At 40.1% G+C, this 15,736-nt stretch overlaps 1 protein-coding gene across 1 annotated transcript; it reads left to right on the plus strand.

Moving 5' to 3' along the window:
* Positions 1 to 108: 108 nt before the first annotated feature.
* Positions 109 to 3,497, plus strand: LOC140318029 (uncharacterized). The gene is made up of 5 exons (XM_072395631.1): positions 109 to 488; positions 593 to 769; positions 850 to 949; positions 2,211 to 2,341; positions 2,611 to 3,497. Exons 1-5 carry the CDS (start codon positions 435 to 437, stop codon positions 2,896 to 2,898), a joined length of 750 nt encoding a protein of 249 aa, XP_072251732.1. The 5' UTR covers positions 109 to 434; the 3' UTR covers positions 2,899 to 3,497.
* The last annotated feature ends 12,239 nt before the right edge of the window (positions 3,498 to 15,736 follow it).

A 15,736-nucleotide genomic window follows, 5' to 3' on the forward strand; every position in this document is an offset into this window, starting at 1 on the left:
TCATAAACGTCTCATGACAACTACGGTAACAGCGTCAGTCAACGCATAGCCTGCCCCCTGGCGAATAGGAGGAATTAGTGAATCAGATCGGGCGTGACACAATGCTGCACTTTGATTGGATGATTTGTTTAGACTCTTAACGTCTGACATATAACTAAGCAAAAACAGCGTATTTATCTTCGTGACGGGAAACAAAACGGCTACTGTTAATGCTGCTGTCACAGACCTTCACGATAACGTACACAAGAGTGGAATTATCAGTCGCAAGTATCTCTAACAGACTTATACATATCTTGGATAATTTAGCTATAGCAATATTCACATACACGTGAGGATTTGGCTGATTTCCTATACTATTCCGGGATAAACGGGACTATTTGAGCCGACAGAGGCTAAAATTAATCTCCAACCCGTCTTCCGTTCGGTTAACTGACATGGCGAGGAATCTTGTCTCGAAGTTGTTCGGTCCTCCTGCGTTTTCACAACTTGTAAGTTGTCAAATGCATTTGTCATTATGAGTGTTGTGTCTGGCTCTACCTTGTGCTTCTGTGTCTGGGAGGTTCATGTGATTTGCCCCCTGCCCTCCGTGCAGATGTCTCTCCATTCGAGCCGCTTTCTTCGAGGAAAGGCAGCTGTAGCAGCAGCTGTGACAGGAACCAGGCAGTCCTCCAGCGAGCCTCCTCCGGAGAAAATCGGTCGCTATCCCGTTCCTTACAAGAAGGACTTGCCCTACGATATAGTGGAGCTTATGGAGGAAGTGGAGTCAAAGGTACAAAAACAAACAAAAGTACGGGGCGTTAACTCCTCTTTACACAACGAAATGATAATCTGCCAAACCTTCTCTTACAGGGAGGCTTTTTGCCCAATGTCTTCAAAGTCCTCTCTCATAGACCTGCAGAGTTCAGAGCCTTCTTTGCATACTACAATGAACTCATGAACAAGGAGACAGGTGTGTTTTTGTTTGTCCCTACAGTAATTTAAGGCTCAAAAACAGTCTCAAGATTTGGAAGCGGCCTCATAACTGCTGTTGGGCACGCAACAGGTTAAAAAAGTCTGTAATTCTTGTATCTTTCAGGGACCCTTTGCCCCTCTGAGTTCAGTTGATAAGTCACACTTGCAGTGCTGAGCAAAAGTCTTGAAGCTGCTCCTCAATTCTTTATATTGAACTTCCAAAAACCCAAACAATTGATGGATAATTCAAAGTGGTCTTGATCAGTAGTTGTCCGCGTTGTATTTATGGGAAAATATGTCAAAAAGAGCACTATTTTACAGGCATGGAATTGTGTTTTTGCACCAACAAAGTGGTTCCCAAAGAGCTTTTAGCTAAAAACTGTGGCTTATCTCAGCATCTTTATATACAGTGCGTCCTGAAAAAAATTGAGGAAACTGGACAAGTGGAGGGCAAAAAAGAAGAAGTGTCAGGCCAAAACACTTCATACAGCACATGAACAGTATCTGAACATGATATCCTCAAGAAATTTAAAAAAAAAAAAAATACTGTTGACTGAAGCCTCATTAGAAACCGCAGTCATAGGAGGGTGGCTGTCAAGAAGGCCTTCTTAAGGACAGGGAAACAGGGAGAAAAGGCTGAGATATGCCTAATAACACAATAACAATAACTGGATCAGTGGCAACAGGTCTTCTGATGAATCCTCCCCAGAGCCCGGACCTCAACATTATTGGAGCAGTGTGGGATTGTATTGACAGAGAACGGAACAAAAGGCAGCCAATGTCCTCAGAAGAGTTTTGGAATGTCCCTCCGAGAAGCCTGGAGAACTATTCCTGAAGCAAAGCTTGTCTAAGAGGGCCCAGACTGTGTTGAAAGATGAAGGTCGTCATACCAAATATTGACTTTGAAGCTTGTCAAAATTGTAGAAATTCTGTTTTTGCCACACTTTCCTGGTAACATGTAAACACAGGAATGGTGGTTCAAGACCTTTGCGCAGTAACTCACTCATTTGGCAACCTTGCATTGCCACCAGCCCTTTCCAGTGACAGTTTGGAGATCCCCTGTTGGAGGGCAAGTGTTTTTTTTTAAGAGGTGGCAGGTGTTTCAGGTGATGATCACACAGTGGCAGCTGGTCAGGATAAATCTGTGTGTGTTGACCACAGTCATCTTTGATACCTTGTACCTGAATGATTTGTTGAACGTGTGCATTTTACATTCTTTAAACCTATCTCCTATTGAATTGGCATCTACTGACGTTCAGGCAGGTTAACCAAGGCAGACCGTGAGCTGATAGTGGTGGCAACCAGCATTCACAACAGGTGTCTGTACTGCGTGGTGTCGCACAGTGCACTGCACCGCATCTACTCAAAGAATCCCACTCTTTCTGATCAGGTATGACCTTCAAGTAATCTCCACTTCTTGTCTCTGCTCTTCGTGTTCTTACCATGTTGTCATAATACGTATAACTATATACGTATTTGTCTAATAAGTATATTTAAGGTATTCATGTCATTTCTGACATAAAACGCAAAGCAAAGCACATTTCTCCTATTGTTACGTTTACCTTTTTATTTTCTGGATTCTTATTGGATCGGTACAGTGCAATCAGAGCCACACCTGTCTTTTTCGCTCTGTCTAATGAGCCTTGTCCCTGCTTTCAGGTCACTGTCAACTATGAGAATGCGGAGCTCGCGCCCCGGGAGCGCGCCATGCTGGACTTTGCGATGGCTGTGTGCCGCTGCGACACCATCACAGAGCAGCATTTTCAGTCTCTGGAGAAAGTTGGCTTCGACCGCGAGGACGCCTGGGACATTGCGGCCATCGCTGCTTTCTTTGCAATGTCCAACCGACTCGCCCACCTCACCGACATGAGGCCAAACCTGGAGTTTTTCAATATGGGCCGCATGCCTCGGGATAAGAGCAAGGACAAGGCAGGAGATGTCAAGTGAAAAGCAGGACAAGTGTTACACACACATTGTCTGATGGTAAAAGTCCCGCACGGCACAATCTGTCCGCACCGCAGCCAAAAAACGTTCAGTTGCGTGTTCTTCTTCTTTTCTCCCTCTGCCATTTCTGATGAAATCATACGCAGCATCGGATCCGCAGGTGTGCAGCCAAAAAGCAGTTAAAATCAACCATTAGCACCATTAGAAGTCCTGAGATCAGAATCAAGGTTCTCCAGCAACTTGGCAGAGCCGGCGTCGGCTTGTAGAACTTAAACAGACTAACGTGGAAATAAACTAAAATCACATCACGGTGAATTTAACGCTTAATATGAATTAGAAGTCAGATATATTTTTTTTAACATTGCAGCGTAGCCCTAAAAACTTTGCCTTGATTATCCTTCTGTGTACAAATGTACAGCACATGCGAATGCCTATCGCTTAACAGATGTGAGCACTTTGATGGGGACGTAAGAATGATATGATGACGTGAGATGTTTCTCTCTCTCTGTGTGTGTGTGTGTGTGTGTGTGTGTGTGTGTGTGTGTGTGTGTGTGTGTGTGTGTGTGTGTGTGTGTGTGTGTGTGTGTGTGTGTGTGTGTGTGTGTGTGTGTGTGTGTGTGTGTGTGTGTGTGTGTGTGTGTGTGTGTGTGTGTGTGTGTGTGTGTGTGTGTGTGTGTGTGTGTGTGTGTGTGCGTGTGTGTGCGCGCGTGTGTGTGCGCGCGTGTGTGTGCGCGCGTGTGTGTGCGCGCGTGTGTGTGCGCGCGTGTGTGTGTGTGCGTGTGTGTGTGTGTGTGTTTTGTAGGGACATTTTTTTTATATATAGGTGGGCTGTATAGGCTTGCATTTAAGGAATTTCCCACTGTGTTTAACAGAAGTTTCTCTGTCCATTTTGTTTATCATTCTGTTTTGAGATTTTGTGGCATATTTGATGGCTGTCCTACAGTGAAGAGATCCTGAGTTCTCTTTAGATTTTATTGAATTGAGAAAGTTTGTGTATTTGAACGTATAAAAGAAAGCAAGCCCTCTCTGGATCTCAAGCTAGCCCTTCAGTTCGTTGTTCACCATTTAAAAGTGCACTATGTTTTTGTACATGTTTTGTTTTTGATTGTATCTGAGCTGGCCAACGAGAGTATGAAAACCTTTAGTGTTTTCCAGCTTTGTAAGATTGCACTCTAAAGTTTAAATGCTGAACTGCCTTCCCGAGCCTTTGATATATGCTGCTCTCTAATAAATAAAGGAAAAACCTCAAATCTTGATACCAAAGTGAAATTAATCACATGTATTTTCAGCATTTTACTGACAAAAAGTCCATATTCACTTCTTTTGGGATTAAGTGATCTAATTGCACTGTAGAAAACCAATGTCACGTTCCTGGTGAAGTACTTTGTGTTTCCACCAGATGGCACTATTTCTCCGTACATGATAGCTGATGACAAGAAGTTACAATATTCGTTAATTAATAGCCGCACAGGATGGAGACAGCAGCCAACCACACACAAAGAACTTAAAAAAAAAACACTTGCAAAAGAGGGTTGTACATGGCGTTTAAATCTTCTTGCCAATTTCTCCACTTTGATGAATAACTGTCCCTGATCTCAGGTCTGTGTGAAATGAAACCTCTAAAATCCATCTAACGCCATGAGTACAACATGGCTGCGGTGATAGCTTCTGCACTCGAAAACTTGATTATTTAAAAACTGTGTAATATGAACAGATCTCCAGTGAATAACTCACGTCAGTGTGTAGAATCACACACTGTGGCTCAGTATCAGCGGATCTGAAAGTCACTCAGACTGGATATTTACCGCTAAGGGATACTTTATGGACACGTCTGCGCACAAGGAGCATGAGACATTATTAAAGCATCAGCCCACTGATGATGGTAAAGGTCATTTCACAGACACATTCCTCACTTGGCCTGTCCTGTAGCCACTGCCTTGATAAAGTGTCATATGAAACTGCTCATGTACTATTGCAGGTCCTTGTTAAGCACCAACCGTCGTGACCTCCACGTCTCATATCACTTGTGAAAGGAGAAAACAGCCTCCAGACAAGGCTAATTTATAGTCTGCAGGTGTCCTGCATTACTCAGAAGAGAACAGAAAAGAACTGAAAATCTGTAAGTGTCGATTAGTCATGTGATATCGAGGTCAAAAGCTTCCAGATGGAGGTGTTTTATCCTTTTCTTACACTACTCTGTACATTGGTTCATAAGATTTGGCAACCGCTGGCAAAAATGATGGAATTACCACACATGGAGGCAGTTCATTCAGCTTTTATTTAGTTAATAAAACACAGACATGACACAAAACAATTTCACCTGGTAACTTTCTGGTTTTGTAAAGCATACCACACAAATAGTTCTTTGAAATTGTAATTTTGCTTTTTTTTTCAGATGAAATCAAGAAAGATTAGCAGGTTTAGATCATTTAGGCTTCTTTTAGACATGTAGACCATCAGACCATTTTCAAAAACATTTTCAGGAGTGTTTCTCAAAGCCAGAATATGCAGCTATAGAATATATTTGTGTGTGTGTTTGTGTCATTTCTGTGTTTCGTTTATGTTACTACAAAACAAAATGAGCAAATGAACACCCTCCATGTGTGGGGATTCCAGTCAAGGCAATCTCCTGGGAGAGGTAAAAACAAGTCGTGACACACACAATAACCCCGTATTCTGACAGTAAAGAATTGGCTAAAATAGATCCCACCCATACTGGCCTTCCAGCGCTGGCTTCTGTTTTTTTCAGACGGCCAACAGCGTGGCACCACCTTATCTGTCTGAACTCTTACAGTTTCACACTTCAACCACAGTGCTGCGGTGTGCAAGCTAATGGCTTTTGGTTGGTTAATTCCTAAATCCAAGATCAGAAACAGGCTACATCAATGGCAGCCCCGTAATCTGTGGAAAAAGTCCCAAAAAAAGTCACAAAGAGGTTCAAAACGTATTTCTTCTCACCGGCTTTAAGTCCCAACTGAGCGGGACTTCATTACTGATTTACTGATTTTTGATTATGTTTGTGTGCTTGTGGAGCACTTTGGTCAACTGAGGTTGTTTTTAAATGTGATATAGAAACACATTAACAAGTACTGACCTATGGCTGTATGGTGTATGTTTATGCAATAAATAAACCTGCTTCAAACAGCCACACAAATGCAAACAATTTTATAGAAGCTTGTGTAAAAAATCTAAATCTTTCATCGCACATGCTAAGCTAACGAAGGAGAGAACCTTTTCATCGTGTGTGATGCATATAAACTGCTTTATGATCCATTTTGAAAATAAAGATGATAATGATTCATTCAGGATTCAAGATGAGAATAATGGGAAATTTCTAATGTGACAAATGCTCCAATGAACGCTGAACAAAACTTTCTGCTCTGATACACAAAGCTGTTAAATTTACCAGCAGGGCTATCAGTTCTGGTCTGAGGTGCTTTGCTTTGATTGTAGTTTGCATCAGAAGCATCCTCAGGAATATTTTCCGTGGGGAATCTTTAAAATCACTTACAAATCCTTTTAGAATGATGTGTATCTTATTATTATGGGGTTTGGAAGTAAACGTTAACTCTGCAACAGGCTGAGTAAATGCTCTTTCTTTCGAGCGCAGCCTACAGACCTGCATTAGAGCCCAGCCTCGTAGCCTGAGGAAGGATGAGAGGGGCCGTTCTGGAAGAAGTCGCTTCTCATCTTTTATGCCTCTTCTGAGTGTTTAAGACATGTCCACCTTAATTTAACAATCGTTTTAACGTCGCCTCATGAGCGTCCCACTTTTACACGTTCAGAGTTTCGACGGGGAAGCTCAGGAATTCAAAGTGGGACAAATTAATTGAAATAAATATTTTACAAGATATTTTGCCCAAAATTCCATGTCCGGTTTTTACTCTGTAGCTGGTGGTCTCATCCCACTCCGGTGCACAGTTTGCTCATAATTTCCAATTCCAAGCCAGTCACTTGACTGTGAAGGCAACAGAGTGCACTGATATCAGGTCAACAGCACCAACATTCACAGCTTAAATCCGGGTTTACTAAAGCATAATGCATTTGAATGAATAGTTACCAGAGAGAAAACCAACCAAGTATTTCAAATGAAATGGTTATTTAGGTCATATGTTCATTCCCTTCATAAATGACATCCTGGAAAGTACTGTCCTTACAAGCAGCAGAGGAGAAATACGGTCGATATGAGTCTATAAATCCACATCAGAGCAGACGACATTCTCAAGCGAAGAAGCCATAAAGTTCTCATAAAGAGGAATGAGGGGGGCGTGGTTGGAGCAGCTAAGTGCAGAGTTTTCAACCATGTGGGACTTTGTGTGACGTGACATCGAGGTCGCAAATTCTTTTGATGTAATTATTGCCCTCATCTGCCTGCATGAACAAATACCACATGGGCACGTTTTAGGGAGGACAGTCTTATCACTAAATTATTTGATTTCTTTGTTGTACACAACATTAATATTCCTGCAATATTCGATAATTGCCAGATAAACCTTAAGCCCAGAGTGACCATTTCAGCTCGACGTTGTTCTTTGACTTCTTTGACGTAAATGCAGGACGTAGTCTGTGAACCATTGAAGAGAATATGGTCAGGCAGAGAGGGCGAGCACATATGGAACATTAGCAAATGGATGCACACAAGGGCTGGACCATTACAGTCCTTGTTAAGCAAATGTCAGTTGCTGTTAAAACAATGTGCAAGCACGCTTGTTTGCAAGTCTCCATATGCGCATTAACTCTCCCACAAAGTGTGTGCCTGTTTTTCGGTTCATGCTTGGGTGTGTTTTCATGTTTGTTTTAATGTGGGTCGTTCTGCTGAGGTAATGTACTATGTGGTTACTTTGGTTTGATGGAATTGAACATGTAATGGCTACTTTTCACTTCATGGGGGGCTCCAATCCACAAACCTGCTCTCCCATCACACCGCTGCCACATAGAGAAGACAGCTTTAAAAAAAATAAAAGCAAAAATCAGGGTCCAAGAGGATTTCAAGCATTTGCACTATCCGAAGTTGTTGACATAGGTGAGCACTTGAAAACACAACCTCCTGCATTTTTTATATTATTACAGTTTTATTGAGGACCAGAGCACAAGTTGAGGCAATGACACCACATGTGTACAGCTGGGGTACTTTTACAGTCAAAAATTTTAAAGCAATGCTGCACAGCAGAAACTGTAGACTCAAATGACACATGGAAGAGGTTCAAAACACGATAGTCTGTGTCTGTGCATTTTCCCATGCTGTGGAGCCATGTAATGAGAGAAACCTCTGAAACACAAGGGCTGGTTTTATTCATCTTTAACTTTGAGTAAAGAACAGATTTGGGGTATCCTGTAAAATCATTGTATTGTTGAAAGCAACTATTCAAAGAAAGGAAGTATGATGCAAGCAGGTAGATGTAACAAAGAAATGTCACCATCTAAAACCTGACCGCGTGTCTGGTGGCCCTGTAATAGCAGCCGGCACCGAATGTATCCTGATGATGAAAGTCACTGACATACAGACAAAAGTGCAGCAGCAGCCAAAGGGAACTCTAAATAGCAACCATAGAGCACCGATAGCACAATGACTACACTGAAGCTATTATTATTATTATTATATAACATCTCCACGTGGCTTAAGCATTGTCACGGCCTCGCAGGCAACCAGCTGAGGTGTTTCAGATCAGACCATTCCAGACTCATAATCCAAACGTACATTTACTCAGATTACTTCATGTCTGCGGATTATGAGTCATGCATCACCTAATGTTTATCACAGGAAAAAACTGATTCATGCTGTTTGGGTTTACTTTTTGATTGCTTTCTAGTCTGTATCTGTGCAGTTTCGTGTTTTTTTGTTGGCGAAATTATATTTGTAGTGACAAAGAATATAGCTTGAACCTTTGCTCTTAGCTGGTGGGCACTCTGGAAAAACAGCTCTAATATTAAACGGAACATTGTTTAATCACCATTTTGTTTGTGGTTTTGGTACCATTCCCATTCGCACACACTTTAGGCTTTGGATTTTGGTTAAAGCTGGCTTGTAATCATTTCAGAGGTCTATCTTCTCGGGTTGTCCTTGAAACTTGGCAAGATCATCACTTGGCAGACTGATGTCTGCACTTGTAAAGGCTGAGCTCATTTGTTTGAGTGTGCCATGAATATTAATTTGTGTAATGGCTGCCTTATCCTTTCAGTGGGATTTACATGTCTCACATGTGGAATTTTTTGATTTTGGCTCCAGTCGGCAACAGAGCCCTGGAAGGAGTTATCTGCTCTCTCAGGACAACCACCAGGCAAACTGAAGGAAATGAGACTGATGAATGACAGGAATCTCTGATCGACTAAAGTCAGCTCTTCTCTCTTATTTAGCAACGCATCACATTAGCATTCAAGCTGTTCTTTTTCCCCCATCCTCAGAAATTAATCACAGCTTACTAAAGTAATGAAAGTGTCATGAAAGAGATAATTAGATCCCATCTTAACGCTTAAAGTGCAGGACTAACGTTTTTTTTTAATAGATGTCCACCTGAAAATAAACCCCAAATTGAGCTATAACGACTTCGCCATTATGGGCTCAACTGAACAAGCGTGGGCCTTTTTGAAAATTCTTAAAAGCTATAAGTGTCCTTGTCATCATTACAAGGGAGGAGTTAGAATTTAAAAACACCAGTGAAAATAGGCAATTTTATATCTTTCTATAATAGAGACCATCTTTGCGAATATAAGATGATGTACGCCACAGCCACTGTGCAAAAACACTGACTGACTACAAAGCTGACAGACAGTCACTGACATCAACAAAGCTGCACCAGAACCATGATCAAACAAAAAAGGAGCAACAACAAAAGAGAATAAGAACAGAGGGGAACTGAATATATATCCAACTCATTTTCTCTTCGGAGCGTAACTGAGTGTGAGATGTTTTGAACCTCAGGACCAGAACACCCAGCAAGGCTGTTTCTTCACACCTCCTCCAAGGGATTGTGGGAGTGGTGGACCGAGTGTGGTTGGAGCAAAAAAAAACACCAAGAGAAAGCGAGAGAGATGGTAATTGCCTCAGGTGATGTGCAGAAACTTTGCTTTCGAGCTAATGTGTGGAGGAAGCAGTAACATTTGGCAGTCAAAATCCCATCCACCCACCATAAACACACACAACTTCACCAACCAATAATCTATCTGCTGCAGACAAAACACCCACACAGTGAGAGCCTGTGTTTTTTCTTTGAAATGATAATGCTGGGCCAACAGTTCAGCTGGCCCAGCATTATTAGATGGTAATAAGGTTGAGGTTCATTCTGTAACTTTTTCGTGGACTTCATCACTTTCCTGCCAATTTATCACTTTTCCCTATAACTTTATTTGACCTATTTATGATTTGGATCCAACAAATAATTTACCTACATTACATATATGCTCCTGCATATTTGTGGTATTAGCCCTCACAAGTTATATTCCAATCTGTATTATGCAGAAAATTATGCAAAAAAAATCCGTTTTGGCTCACAAGTTCTTGATTCCCTGTTGATTCCCTCAGATCATTTTCACCCCGAGCTAAGCAGTCTGACACCCTGAACATACAATCTGTTCTCACTGAGGCCCCCGCTGTGCAAAGTGTGTGTGAATACAATATTTATGCTGATGATGTGTTTTTGTTTTAGTGGGTGTACAGAAGTCGTGGCTGTAATTTTGTACATGCATGATTCTGACAAACCCAGATTCTTACACTTTTTCACAACCACGTTACCATATAAATGTAGCACCATCACACCAACACACCACCAATAGTTGTTCTACAACATTTCTTGTCCTGTTACAGATTCTGCGTGTGCTTTTATTGTCTTATTCTTTTATTTTTTTCTATTTTTGAGCTCCAGAGTTTAGTGTATGGATGCTTGGTTTGTTGTTCAAGAGACACACACGCATGCACATTTGAGGCTCTTACTGCATTTTGGCTGATAGACGAGCAGCCTGTCTTGACTGTATATGCCATGTCAAAGGCCAATCCCATACTCTCTATATCTGCAGCACAGGCCTTCCTCTGTTTAGTTTTGCTTGCCCTGTGGTTTTGTGTGTGGTTCCAATATTAGATGGTTAAAATATGAGGACAAGTTTCCAATATGGCGGCATAAAACTAGTCGTTGTCACGTTACTCATACAAATCTAAAGTGAAGACATGTTTTAAAGTTAGGGTAAACTCGGGAGTTAGGCCAGTAGTAGTTATGGCTGAGGTTAAACTGTCATGCTGGCATACCTAAAATGGCGAAAACCAAGCCTCTGAAAGGATAGCCCAGCACAGAGGATAAAATTCTGAGACATAGACTGCAGAGTATTCAATCTCATTGTGTTGAGAAAATCACGGAACAACAGCTGCTAAAAGGACTGAAAAGTATAACCAACAACTCGCTACACAGCATCAACCAAAATAGTTTGTCAGGGACTCGTGGTGTTGTAATTTTCAAAGCATTATAATGCAGAGATTTATACAAGTGAAATTGTTGGAAATAGTTTAAACCTGGCACAAACAACACAGCTGTGATGTGGAACGGTGTCCCAGCAATCACCAGCTCTAATCTAACATCTGGTGTGTTTTGGAGCAACAAGGGAGGAACCATTTATCCTGCCATCATCTCTAAAGAACCTGGAACAGGTCGCGTGTGAGGAATGGATTAAAATCCCCCGATCTGCTTTACAAAGCCTTTATGACTTTATTCCTTGATGTATCGAAGTGTTATTGCTGCCAAATCAAGACCAAATCAATACGGAAAAATGAAAATTGCTATTTAAGATGGTGTTTCCATTCTCTTATCCAGCCTCTGCACCCTCTTTTGTGGTGCAGTGACTTGTTTCTAACTCTCAGCATCACGTCCTCTATCTTTCATGTTAAGGTGACCAATTAAATCACACTCAATCGTTTATAGCAGACTCTTATATTTTGCAAGTCATCCAAATCAATGTGAGGGAATCAGAAGTATCGTTTGACACTGATTTCCATTTTGGAGTTTCTGTTTTTTGTCATCTTGTTTTTTTTTCTCCTCTTTGGCCTTTTTGGCTAATCTTGAAGTAATTCAGATTGTACATACATTTAGACGTTTGACTCCTCAACAAAAGGTAAAATGATCTACCGTCACGAATTGAAGATACTTTAGTGCATGTACAGTATCTGAGGTGGGGATTTAACAAAAAGGCAGTATGTCATGGGCCTTAAAAATCACAAAATAATTAACACAGTCTCCTTGTTCCACTGGTAAATTCAAGCAGCCGTCACAGTGTGATTCTATTAGGATATTGATACATAGCTATTGCAACTGCTTATGTGCGCAGTAGCAAATGATTAATTCAGACCTCAGCTGCAATCATTTCTAACTACTGCCTGATGATGAGTTTCATGACTCATATATTCATGGTTAGATTTGGAAAATCTACTGACTCCCTTTCTTAGAAAACTTGTTCAAAGTGCTGCTTTAGAAATGCAGTGCTTTCATCTGCCTCTGTCGTGGACTGCTTCACTTGTTCTTATTCCCATACCTTTTTAATAAATTATTAGAACACTGACACACTACAGGAGGCATAACTTTTACTTCAGTGTCTGAACATGCTACTTACTCACAATGTGATGTATTTACAATGAAATTCCTCTGGTTTATGGGTGGCAGAGACTGTGACTCTGAGAGGTCACAGTTACCTTCTCTTGCCACAGTAAAGCTGATACTTCTTAGGGTAAATGAGTTGCTTTAGTTGGAGCTTAATCTGCCTTGAATGTTACGAGTTGAAATAGTTTGGGTAACAGATGTGTTCTCCTTAAAAATTATTTGACTTGGCAGACATTAGGATAGATCAATACTGCATATTGTTTCTGTGCAATATAAAATTGCATCATATCACGGCAGATAGGGTGCTATATAGTGTGAAACAGTTTGACTGCAGGACAACACAATGGAATTGAATATGATATTGGGTAAGTATAATGTAACAGGTATCTGTTTCAGTTTAAAAAAATGAATTTTTTTGTCACAAAAATCCTGAACTCAATGTTGACTTTTCAAATACTGTGACCGTGAGACTAAATATGATGAAAGTTTGTAGTATCTTTACCACATGTAAAGTTTTGAAGTCACGATTGAGTTGAGGGAGAGGTTTACGTTGCACAGAACGTAGTTGATGTCATTTGAAAGAGTCTTCTCTCCCTTAACTAGCAGAGGTTTTTAAGCTTCCTCCAGTCTGGGTTATTCGTTGCAATTCAATTCAACATCTTCAGGAAATTAATGCAGCAACTATTCTGCCTGAAATTCGGGCCATGGGTCCGATTGGAAATAATCCACAAAACTTCAAACAATTGGAGGTTGGAAGGATAACTCTGTTGGCCTCACATAACATAATCAGAGCATGTTTCCTAAATCACAGAAGGAAAACATGCCCCACTTTCTTGGCCATGTTTTCATTTCTTCTGTGTTTCATTTTATTTATATTTTTTGCCTCAGATTTCAGTAAAAGAACTTCTTGTTAAATCCGTTTTGAGATCTTGTTAAATCCGTTTTTAGGTTTACTTTTGGCCTTTCTGTCGAAGCTGTACAATAAGGACATCCAGACACATCAAATTTGTGGCATAATGATCAAATCTAATTTTTTTCGAATTTGAAAAAAAACAACGATTATGGACATTGTTCAGGTGCTGATCTCTAAATTTGTTTCTAAATTTATTTTACTATCATCACAGCCATATTTCTAATTCCAGTTTCCCTTCAAATCCCCCTCGTCAACAGAGGCCCCGTTTGCTTAGTTTCTGTAGCAGTTTGCAGCAGAGCAGTATATCTTTAAACCTGTAACATGTATATTTGGATTAAAAAGCAGGTTTTAGGGATATTTTCTGTTTATTCACCACATTTTCTGTTTATTCTGTTTTGTTTGTGTTTGTGCGTGTTTCTGTGTTGTTTGCCTTGAACTATACAGAAAATAAGCATTCACCTCTCCACACACGATTTCCTCACAGATATGGTCAGGGTCTGTTGTACAGAGAATAAATAGTCTTTTATTGACAGAGTCAAAAACTCACAGTGTGACAGAGATTAAGAGAACAATGGCTGCAGCTACAACAAAAACTCGGAGGTTGAGGTGGATGTAAACACATTTACAACCTTCTTTCACTTCCAGCTGCCTCTACAGAACAGATACATCTTATTGAAAGTAGGGCATTTATGAATCCACGCTATCTTATCCTAAAAGCGAAATGGTGGCAGGTTTTCTGTCTGCTTGAACCTCGAGCTTTTGTTAGCATTGTCAGAGGTTCACTCTTCATCTTCAGAGACCACTTAGAAAGTCCAACAAGTCTCCGCTCATTTACAGTAAATATGCAACCTTTTATTTCTTTTTGCATGTGTCTAGGTTCTAAATATTCGCAATAAAAAGAAAAGAAATACAGGAAACTGAGGTTTGTGTCTCATCTTTACATTTTCCAAATCATATTTAGATCAAATTTGTTTTTCAGAAAAAAATCTGTTTAATTTGCTATTGCTAGTTTTTTTCCAAACTTATTTTTATGTCATTACAGACTAAAGAATCTAAAGAAAAATATCACTGTTGATCCTTTCACAATGTTAAATACACACCGATGAGCTTAATGAGCTCGATATCTAATTTTTTTTAAAAGTCGCTGGTTGTGTGAGTTCCCGTCCAATGAATCTGCTCATCAAAATGTATGTGTCAGAGAAAGTTATAATCTGTATGATAAAACCAACATAATAATTGTGTTGTGGAAAAACATAGTTAATTGGGCTTTTGAAGAGAGACTGAGCTGGAAATATTCATAATCATAGCATTTCCACAGCAGGAAGGCATGTTTTTATTGAAAACTGCTGCCACTACTCAATATAATTTCACCTGTTACTTTTATCACTTTCAGCTCTTGGTTTAAAGATGTACTGTACAGTTTAACATACACTATTTGAATGCCCTTCAGAAAAGTATCTGTGCATCTTGTGTTACTGGTCAACACTCAAAAAGATGCCAGTCTCCACAGTGCTTTTCAAACAGGATATTAAATGATCATGAAACACAGACCAACCAAAACAATTCTCATCATATTACAGATTCTACATTTTGAAATGAACAGGCAAAAGAAAGTTAGACGTGATCCAAAATAGAAACTTGAATAGATAATAAAGGAAATTTGCCACACTTGTCTCAATAAGAGCAATAATGTTTTGTCCATCGCTCTGTGGATCCAAAAATTTTAGAAACCTCCCATTGACCTTTTTATTCCCCTTTTCTGAGGCAGTTTCTAACCACTACTAAGGAAAACCATGAGCTTTACTGAAAAAGTGAATCAGGATGTTCTTTATAACCTGGTAAATGTTGTATTTGTCTGGCTCTGACATGTCCAAACATTTTTTTCCTCTAAGGACACCCTCTGGTTTAGCAAAGACAGTAATAAAATGACAAAAGCTGGTGAAAAAAAACACATATGCTACAATGCCTTACAAGTCTTGCTAATAATCAGTAACTAGCCTAATATGAATGGTTTAACATCAGAACCTTTTTCCACATTAGGAGATTGAAACGGGAACATTTGGTGGTTCAGCTCAGACTGTTTTTCTACATACAGGATAGCAGCTTACGGGATGAAGCAACAAGGTGGACGGTGGTGCTGTATGTGTCTTTACCCGGTAAATATACAGTAAATTGAGCCGTTTGTTAAATTGACAAATTAAGAGTGCAAGCAAACACTATAAACTATGAAACCATTAGTAGCCGTATAACCTTCCCTGTGCTGAGAAATGATTTATACATCTATATATCACTGTCCTCACTGACTTCCTAACATGTTATCTTTGCTAAGTTCAGAGTCTCTGTTGTTAAGTTT

The sequence above is a fragment of the Leuresthes tenuis genome, unplaced genomic scaffold (assembly GCF_036924035.1).
Source record: "Leuresthes tenuis unplaced genomic scaffold, fLeuTen1.0.hap1 SCAF_11, whole genome shotgun sequence".
Taxonomy (NCBI): Eukaryota; Metazoa; Chordata; class Actinopteri; order Atheriniformes; family Atherinopsidae; genus Leuresthes; species Leuresthes tenuis.

Coding starts and splice junctions, on each gene's coding strand:
- LOC140318029 (XM_072395631.1), top strand. CDS start 435: ATGGCGAGGAATCTTGTCTCGAAGTTGTTCGGTCCTCCTGCGTTTTCA. Junction 770..849: donor TGGAGGAAGTGGAGTCAAAG/GTACAAAAACAA, acceptor CTTCTCTTACAG/GGAGGCTTTTTGCCCAATGT. Junction 2,342..2,610: donor ATCCCACTCTTTCTGATCAG/GTATGACCTTCA, acceptor CCCTGCTTTCAG/GTCACTGTCAACTATGAGAA.